Genomic DNA, 9860 nt, shown 5'->3' on the forward strand with positions numbered 1-9860 from the left:
TGTTGAAAAGTAAGAAAACGATTTCCTTAGTTTTTTTACTTAGTAAACTATTTCCAAACAGCATTATCTTGAGATTGGGGCATGTTACCCAATCAACATGTTATTTTGAAAAATAATAAGAAAACGATTTCCATAGTTTCTCATTTTATCTTTTCGAAAATGAAATGGTTGAAAAGTAAGAAAACGATTTTCTTAGTTTTTTTACTTAGTAAACTATTTCCCACATCCATAAGACCTACAGTGCAGGATGTTTAAACAGAACTTTATCTCACTTGAGATTGTTTTTCTTAAAACAAGATTTGTCTCGCTTGAGACAGTTTCACTCAAAATAGAACTTTATCTCACTTGAGATTGTTTTTCTTAAAACAAAATTTGTCTCGCTTGAGACAGTTTCACTCGAAACATAACTTTATCTCACTTGAGATTGTTTTTCTTAAAACAAAATTTGTCTCGCTTGAGACAGTTTCACTCGAAACAGAACTTTATCTCACTTGAGATTGTTTTTCTTAAAACAAAATTTGTCTCGCTTGAGACAGTTTCACTCGAAACAGAACTTTATCTCACTTGAGATTGTTTTTCTTAAAACAAGATTTGTCTCGCTTGAGACAGTTTCACTCGAAACAGAACTTTATCTCACTTGAGATTGTTTTTCTTAAAACAAAATTTGTCTCGCTTGAGACAGTTTCACTCGAAACATAACTTTATCTCATTTGAGATTGTTTTTCTTAAAACAAAATTTGTCTCGCTTGAGACAGTTTCACTCGAAACAGAACTTTATCTCACTTGAGATTGTTTTTCTTCAAACAAAATTTGTCTCGCTTGAGATAGTTTCACTCGAAACAGAACTTTATCTCACTTGAGATTGTTTTTCTTAAAACAAGATTTGTCTCGCTTGAGACAGTTTCACTCGAAACATAACTTTATCTCACTTGAGATTGTTTTTCTTAAAACAAAATTTGTCTCGCTTGAGACAGTTTCACTCGAAACATAACTTTATCTCACTTGAGATTGTTTTTCTTAAAACAAGATTTGTCTCGCTTGAGACAGTTTCACTCGAAACATAACTTTATCTCACTTGAGATTGTTTTTCTTAAAACAAAATTTGTCTCGCTTGAGACAGTTTCAATCGAAACATAACTTTATCTCACTTGAGATTGTTTTTCTTAAAATAAAATTTGTCTCGCTTGAGACAGTTTCACTCGAAACAGAACTTTATCTCACTTGAGATTGTTTTTCTTAAAACAAAATTTGTCTCGCTTGAGACAGTTTCACTCGAAACAGAACTTTATCTCACTTGAGATTGTTTTTCTTAAAACAAATTTTGTCTCGCTTGAGACAGTTTCACTTGAAACAAAAATTTATCTCACTTGAGATTGTTTTTCTTAAAACAAAGATTTGTCTCACTTGAGACAGTTATTTCGAGTTATTTTGAAATGGGGCATGTTACCCAATCAACAAGTTATTTTGAAAAAGAATGAGAAAACGATTTTCCATAGTTTCTCATTCAATCTTTTTTGAAAATGAAATTGTTGAATAGTAAGAAAACGATTTCCATAGTTTCTTACCTAGTAAACTATTTCACATATCTGTAAGTCCTACAGTGCATGATGTTTCCAAAAGGCCTTCGGGAGCTTTTTGATGTTTTCAAAGCCTTAGGGTCATCTGTAAGTCCTGTAGTGCATGATGTTTTCAAAAAGCCTTCGGGAGCTTTTTGATGTTTTCAAAGCCTTAGGGCCATCTGTAAGCCTTTCAGTGCATGATGTTTTTAAGACCTCTGGAATGATGTTTTCAACATTTCAGTTTTACTCAAAAGAAGTCAAATGAAAAATTATTGTTTTTTCGTCTTTGCTCTATTCTTGTTAAAACAAGAATGAGCAAAGAGAGGCAGCTGTAAACACCAATTTTTCATTTTACTTAAATTATTATTATTAAAATTATTATCATTATTATTATGTATTATATATATATTATTATTATTATTATTATTATTAAAATAAAAAAATAATTACAAGCCCAAGAAGAGGCCCAACTCTGGCCCATTTTACAACCAACTTGAACTAGGCCCGAGAAGCCTAAATCATTTTGGGGTTTCAGCTAGGGTTTTCAAACCCTAGCTCCCAGCCGCCGCTTCCAGTAAGTTTAAGCCGCCCAACGACGTTTCAGCCGCCGCCTTGGACCAAAGGAACTACGGTCACCTCTGTTATTTCCAAGCTGACGTTCCAGCTTCTGCCACGTCTCATCGAAGCCTCCAGAAGCGCCTCGTCATCGCCCCACGTCGAGCTCTATGGTGAGTCACCACCATAGCTATGGTGACTCACCGAGAAACCCTTCTGTGACCGGTCCGAGGAGCGTTTCGTCGAGGCTATAAAAGCCTCGACTCACCTGCAAAATAAAAAAGAGGACAGAGAGGAAGAGAGGAGACAGAAACCAAAAAGGAGGAGATAAGCAAGACACAGACAGAAAGCAACGAAAAATAACCGAGAGAAGAGTGAAGAGACTTACCAAACGGCGTCGGAAACCAAACGTCGTCAAACCGTCGTTTAATCGAAGGTAAAAAAACCCTCGGTTTATTTTAGATCTAGGGTTATCAGAGGGTTATTAGGAAAAACGGGGCTTGGATTTAGGATAAGGGAAAATCGAGCTTCAATTTGGGGTGGATTTTGTAATTTTCAGCCACCGTGAACGGTGGCCGACAGCGGCAATCGGCCGGAACACGGCTGTCGGCAGGAAACCAGAATCCATCCGGTGAAGAGAGAAGCGAGAGAGAAACGCTTCTCTCGTTTTTAAAGAGATAGAGGGAAAGAAGAGAATGAGGATGATGGTCCGTAGGGCCAGCCATTTGGGTATTTATATACCTTCTCCCATACGGCGTCGTTTAGGGGGAGGGGTGCTTGTGTAATTTCCATTAGGGGAAAACCATACCCGCAACCATCATAGTTTTGTAAATTCTCATTTTAGTCACTAAAATTGAATTTTGAACCTTTTAATTCAACATTCAAATTTTATTTTATTATGTTTTAGTCCTTACCTGTATTATACATATATTTAGGTTAAATGCCTTATTTAGTCCTTCATAATTTTTATAATTTATTTTTTAACCCGAATTAATTAAATAAGGTTAAATTACATTATTAGCACTAAGTTTTTTTTTAATTCGAATTATGCCCTTTAATTTTGATATTTTACTTTTTTTTAGTCACCAATATTTTGTTTCTTTTCACTTTGATCCTGATTGTTTTTATATATTTGGCAATTTAATATTATTGCTTTTAAATTTATTTGAAATATTATTTATTTATAATATTATTTTGTTATTACTTTTATATTATTATTATTTTCATATTAGTCACATAAATATATATATATATATATATTTTAAATAATAATGTATATTTATTTTCAATATCAAAGAAAATTGCAGTCTTAATACAATTAGATTTCCTATTCTGGTATTTTAAAATAATTAAATATTATAAAAATTATTATTTTATTTTATTTAAATTATTATATTTATTTTTTATTAATATCGAAGAAAAGAGCTGTCTTAAGGCACCTAGAAGTCCTTTTCTGATATTTCTAAATAAGTAAATATCTTATTTATGTTCAATATATTTTCATAATTATAATTTTGAAATAATAGGATTATAAATTAAATATATTTTGAATTTTTAATAATAGAGACAATTTATAATTAAAAAGTACCAATTTTGGGCGTTGTAGGGGTGTTAATCCTTCCCTAAACGTAACCGACCACGAATCTCTTTTTATTATTAAAAAGAACGAATTTTTAGTTAAAACGCAGATCAGTTTATCTTTTAATCGATGTTTTCTTAAAAACTCTTTTAAATGATGATTTTTAGGTATTCGACCTACCTGATCCAAAAGGCCGATGGCGACTCCCAAATCATTTTAAAAATCATTTATTCACATCACTTTTCCCGCCACTGGTAACGACAGTAAGGTAGAAAAATAAAAGTTGTGTTTTCTTATACGTACCCCATTGTAATAAAACAAGACTTTACAATTCACTGATCCGTTAAATGAGAAAGCAAGATGAAACATCTATAATAGCCTCGAGTCTGACTTGACTAGATATTGTATCATCTCCAATAGCTAAAGCTAGTATTGCCATGAGAACAACTTGACTTGTGTATGAAACATGATGATGAGGGTTAATGGGTTATGTTAATCAATAAAACAAAAAATAAATGAAACAAATGTGTTTCATAACCCATGTCGCATCACTTTTTCTTTCACACGCAAAATCATTATCAACCCAGATAAGAGGTAAGCATGCTGCATCAGCTTTTGTTTTGTATATTTTTCAATTTTGATTTTCTTTATCAGGTTTAAGTACAGTCATAGAGTCATACGAGCTTGAAGAAGAAGAAGTCACGTGTATTTTTTTGATCTTTTAATTGTCACGTAACACTTTCGTTAAGGGATTAATGAGAGTTAATCACTGAACGAACTGAAAACATAAGAGACCCAACGTAATTAATTTTTTAACCGGTGATCTAAGTCGTTTAGATTATAAAGGGAACTATACAGTTTACCCTTTTAAATATATCAGCAGGCAGTGAATCTTATCTCGTTTAGCTGCTGCAAATCTTTGTTGATAAATGATAAACGATAGTAGCTGATGCACTGCAAATATCGCCAGAGGAATGCTTTTAAGCAATGACTAAATACAAAAATACACTTCTGCCATCGCAAAAGCTATATTATTATTATTATACAGGCAGTGATGACAATCAATATTGGAGTCAGCAAAAACAATGCATGGATGGTACAATTACTGATAAAAACTCATATTTTGATCCCTATAATTGTACTTCATTATCACTTTCATATCTTATTCACTTTGGTTCTCGAAGATTTTTTTTCCTTCACTTTGACCTTGAACTTTACTTAATTTCTATTTTTAAATATATTTTATTAACTTTTACTTTTTAAAATTTAATATTTATTATGTCTCATGTGGTATCTCGAGTGATACATGATTTTTTTATAATAATAAAATAAAATGGTGTGATTCTTGAAAAAAAAAAGTTTCAAGGACTACTGAATAAAAATATTTCTTCTTTTATTAATCTGGACATCTGACATTTCTAGTGCTCGAACATGAGACTTCAAAAAATAACAACAATTCATTTACCGTTGAACATAAATAATTCTTAAATACCAAATAGATGATAGATACATTTTTAATATCCCAAATACTATTAACTCTAACAGATTTTGTTGATGTAATACAACTAAATTATTAAACTATCCAGTAACTAATTACTTAAAAAAATCAATAGTACAAACTTAATATATATAATTCATATCTCAATTTAATATAATTGAAGCTAAATAGGTAACCAATATAATATATATATATATATAGCTTAAAAATGAAAAACAAAGAATAACAAAAAAAAACTATTTGGAATTAAAGCTTACAATAAGAAATTAACAAAGAATGCTGTCAAATGCATGTTGAAAATATTGGGTTTAGAACAGCGTAACATTAAGAAAATTTTACACGCTATGATATTTTTTTAATAAGATTCATATATCAATAATGCAATTATAAATTTTCAAAATATTATCATTTCTAATCAAGAGATTTACATGCATGATGTATATAAATAAAACATGAAATACATCTCAAAACACAATAATGGAAGGTTAAAATATTAATCCTAAAAGAGTTGTAAAAAATACTGCATTCCTTACATTTAGTTTTTCATATAGAGTGAATTTTATATAAAGTCTAAAATATATGTAAATTTAATATAGAAGTAAACGATCAACTCGGATTCAAAGAGTTTCATCCAGGAGTTGGAATGTAAATTCAATATATTTTAGTAGGTAAACACGAAAGATAGAGCTAGTTCATCTAATGATACCTTTCCATTCAGACAAGTAGATGGCATCCATAATCGAATATGAGAAGAGAATGGACGCTTTGCTCACCGCCCATTTGGCTCCCCAACCCTGGCTCTGCATCCCATTTGATCGAGAAACTTGGTGAGATGCGAATGCTTCGCACCCCATTGCTCAGCTAATTTTTGCTCCTTTGCTTCGGCATCTCTCCTTAGCCCGTCTAGTTGTTCTCTATATTCAGCTTCGATCACATGAAGAGCGGTCTTCTGCTCTTCCCTTAGAGCCTCGATCTTCGACTCTATTTCTTCCATTTTCTTCCTTCTGCGGCACGCTTTCTCTGATTCCAGTTGTAACTCTACCCTTCTTAACCTCCAGGCTGCTTCCTTTTTATGTGCAGCCCAAGCTCGGTGCCCTTCTTCCAGCTCCCTGCAGCAGTCCACCAGTTCAGATATCACCAGGTTCTCATTACAAGGAGGAAATGATCCATGGGGTACCATATTTCCCATAACGGGGGTAGTTTCTGACATTCTCTCGGGTTGCAGCCATGGGATTCGGGGTGCAGCCGGCACCGTCGAGGGGGATAAGCTTAAAGTCACAGAGGGGGAAGGTGGCATGACAACTGAAGTATTGTTGGAATTAGACGAAAGCCAAGGTGGAAGTAAAGCTGGAGCAGGTGAAGGTGGGTCAGTAGGAAGAAAACCCCCGTTGGAAGCAGCCATGGGAAAGGTTGAGCTATGCCTCTGTTTCACTAGTTTCTCGGCAAAAGTTTCTAATATCCTGTCGTACTTGCCGTCCTCAACTGGCTCGACCGTCTTATGTTTCTCCTTGTGTTCCCTTTGTTGCTTCTCTTTGAATACCTCCCACCACTTTCCCAGTCTTTTAGCAGTTCTGCCAGGGACTTCAGCAGCAATTTTCTTCCATTTATTCCCGTGTTTGGCTTGAAGACGGATCACAAGACGCTGCTCCTCTTCCGTAAGGGATCCCTTCTTGATACCAGGTTTGAGGTAGTTATTCCACCTTTCTAAGCAAGATTTCGCATCTCGGTTTAAGGGTGTGTTCATTCGGTGTGACACAAGGTTCCACTCCCTCGGTCCATATTGCTTAACGTATGCACACAACAATGCGTCTTCTTCAGCTCTCCAACGTTGTCTCTCCTTCATTTCCAGGGACAAACACCACTTCCCATCGCTCTATGATCCTCATAGTGTATCTGCAACAAAATCAGTAAGTTCTTGCAAATAGCCAACAGATAACAGTTGGATCAAACAGTAACAAACTCACAGATAAGAGAGAACTAAATGCCACCACTGGCAAAATTAAAGATGAACTTATAACAAAGGTCATAGCCCGTAGAAGAATCTATCCACTGCACTTTCTAGTCAGTTATGATATATCATACAATTACTGCTAAACACTCATAATGCAACAGATAAAATTTTCGTCTTTACATAATCTATAAATCAAACTAGATTAGTACCATAGTATTAACGGCCGCATCGTAACATTTCTTAAGGTCACCACAAGATCGCATCCGCATCGCAACTGCAATTTAGTACTATGATTTGCTCCCTCAATTAAGCTATTAATTAAACTAATCTTCTAAAATATTTAGGAGACAAACAAGCCCAATGACAGTGTATTCAAGATGGAAAATCGACAATCAATCGAACATTCAAACCATCTGTCATATTTAGGAGACAATCTTGAGAAAATTACAGCTTCAAGGCAAAAGAATACGGTTCTTCAACATCTAGCAATTATGGATAACTCTATAGTAAATAATCATTTCTCTGAGAGACCCAGTTTAGAGAACTGGAAGAAATAATCTATGGTTAACAAGCTAAGGGATTTGTCAAAGTGGGGGGGGGGGGGGGGGGCTCCCATCAAAATCTTCACATTTAGGGAACGTTTGGCTGCCGAGAAAACTAAGAGTAAAACGAAAAACAACACAAAATTCATACAAAGCAGAGCATTAAACAAAAAAAAAATAACATGAAGCCTAACAGAACAAGCTCACCATATTTTTCTTATCTTCAAGTGCCGATATTTAAACTCTGTCTCGGTTGCATCTTCTAGCTTATAACCTCCGACAACAACAGAAAAATGATAATAGAAAGTTTTTTGAAAACCGACAGTCCAAAACAACACACTATCAAGAAAAGGAAGATAGAAGAGCGGCTTAGAGAGAAAAAAAATGTGAGACCGGGGAGAGAGAGGAAAGAGGAACAAAATAAAAATAAGGATAAAAAGGGAGAGCGGAAGGGAAATGAAAACTCAAATGTGAGTGTTGTCAAACACACAGTAAAATTTAGACGAAGAAAAAAAAAAGTCCGACAGTAGGGGCGTGATGGAGGACCATGCACGCGAGTGGGACTGCGAATATAAGGAAACGGAACTAAAATTTTTGGACAACACTAGGGATATTGTTACTACTAACTAAAATAATTAAATAAATTTCAAATAATATATACGTGCAAACGATATATTTTTATAAAAATTAATAATTATTTTGGAGATAAATTCAACAATCGTTTTAGTAATAAAAATAAATGTTATCAACCAACATTGATATAAGTGGCTAGATTTAAAATTTTAAACTTATAATATTAAGTTCGAATTATATCACTATCATTCTTGATTGATAATTTATAAATTTTAATATAAATGTCAATTGAATCTTATATATATATATTAACTTTACAATTGACCTAAATTTTTATTTACAAAAAAGAATATTAATATTATTAAAGGTCTTAAATTTAAATTTTTTTTTTTGGATAATCAATTTTATTACTCAAGAAAGTAGAATTCTGTTACAAAATACCAACTCTTTACAGCACATCATCACCTACTAACAAACATTTTCAAAAATAAAAACAGAGGCAAAACAACTACCCCTCAGCCAAGTAAAGGCTAACAAAGAACAGAGAAAAAAAAGAAGGCACCCACAATTATGAGATACCCCAACTAACACAAAGGGCATTGTTCCTAGATTCACTTCTGTTAATTGGCCATCCATCAAACCGAATCTGGATCAGCTTTAATGTTCAGCATGATATCACTCATCGGTCTATGCAATCCACCATACAGTCTCTTATTCCTTTCTCTCCATATGGCATACACATAGCTCGTCAATGCAAGCTTAAACACTCTCGTAAGGAGGGACTTTCCTTTAAAGCAGTGAGCAGCCCATGAAAGCTCACTTTCCCAGTGACTTACTTTTCGATTAACGCCACAGAGCAAAAGAATAGCCTTCCACAGGCTTTTAGCATAATAACATTTAAAGAAAATGTGGTTTCTAGTCTCAAGCACCAAATCATAGAAGAGACATCTATCATTCTCTATTACTAAACCCATTCGCATCAATCTCATCCGGGTGGGGAGCCTGTCCAAAATGGCCATCCACAAGATTATGTTGTGCTTAGGAATACGCCCGAAAAACCAAACCAGATGATGCCAACCAACCATTTGAGTCATGATGCGCAAGTCCTCCCATGTCTGCCTTGTATTGAGGACACAGTCACGGTTAACAAAGAGATGTCTAACCGTATACCTCATCTTCAACAACTTTTTAAAATTTCAACTAGCATTAGTAGGAGGAACCATCTGCCAAAAATATGTATTTTTTATAACATAAGACCGAGTCCAAGCCACCCATAAGGAACCCTCATCTACCAATAAGCTTCGAATTAATTTCACAGAAAAAGCCATGTTCAATCATTGTATGTCAATAACACCAAGGCCCTTTTCAAACTTCGGTAGACAGATCTACCTCCAGCTCACCCTAGCTCCATTGGCAGGTAGATCAACACCCTTCCAGAAGTACCGAGAGCATAACTGCTCAACATTCTTGATCACCCCCCGAGGAAGCATTACTTGCCCACACCAGTGGTTAGTTAGACTAAACAGGACATCACACACTAGTTGTAGCCTACCGGTAAAACTCAAATACTTATTTTCCCACAAGTTCAACCTAGCTTTGATTT

The 9860-nt window shown here is 34.3% G+C and overlaps 2 protein-coding genes across 2 annotated transcripts; both read right to left on the minus strand.

Annotated features, from left to right (window-relative positions):
- Positions 1-5894: 5894 nt before the first annotated feature.
- LOC120129640 (transcription factor AS1-like) lies at positions 5895-8071 on the minus strand. Its single transcript, XM_039147099.1, has 2 exons — positions 7892-8071; positions 5895-7084 (listed from the first exon to the last, which is right to left on the minus strand). Exon 2 carries the CDS (start codon positions 7032-7034, stop codon positions 5961-5963), a length of 1074 nt encoding a protein of 357 aa, XP_039003030.1. The 5' UTR covers positions 7035-7084; positions 7892-8071; the 3' UTR covers positions 5895-5960.
- Positions 8072-8892: 821 nt separating this feature from the next.
- On the minus strand, positions 8893-9432 carry LOC120129800. Its single transcript, XM_039147212.1, has one exon. It carries the CDS (start codon positions 9430-9432, stop codon positions 8893-8895), a length of 540 nt encoding a protein of 179 aa, XP_039003143.1.
- Positions 9433-9860: the final 428 nt, after the last annotated feature.

This window comes from Hibiscus syriacus, unplaced genomic scaffold, assembly GCF_006381635.1.
Source record: "Hibiscus syriacus cultivar Baekdansim isolate YM2019G1 unplaced genomic scaffold, ASM638163v2 tig00110503_pilon, whole genome shotgun sequence".
Classification (NCBI taxonomy): Eukaryota; Viridiplantae; Streptophyta; class Magnoliopsida; order Malvales; family Malvaceae; genus Hibiscus; species Hibiscus syriacus.

Coding starts and splice junctions, on each gene's coding strand:
- LOC120129640 (XM_039147099.1), bottom strand. CDS start 7,034: ATGAAGGAGAGACAACGTTGGAGAGCTGAAGAAGACGCATTGTTGTGT.
- LOC120129800 (XM_039147212.1), bottom strand. CDS start 9,432: ATGAGGTATACGGTTAGACATCTCTTTGTTAACCGTGACTGTGTCCTC.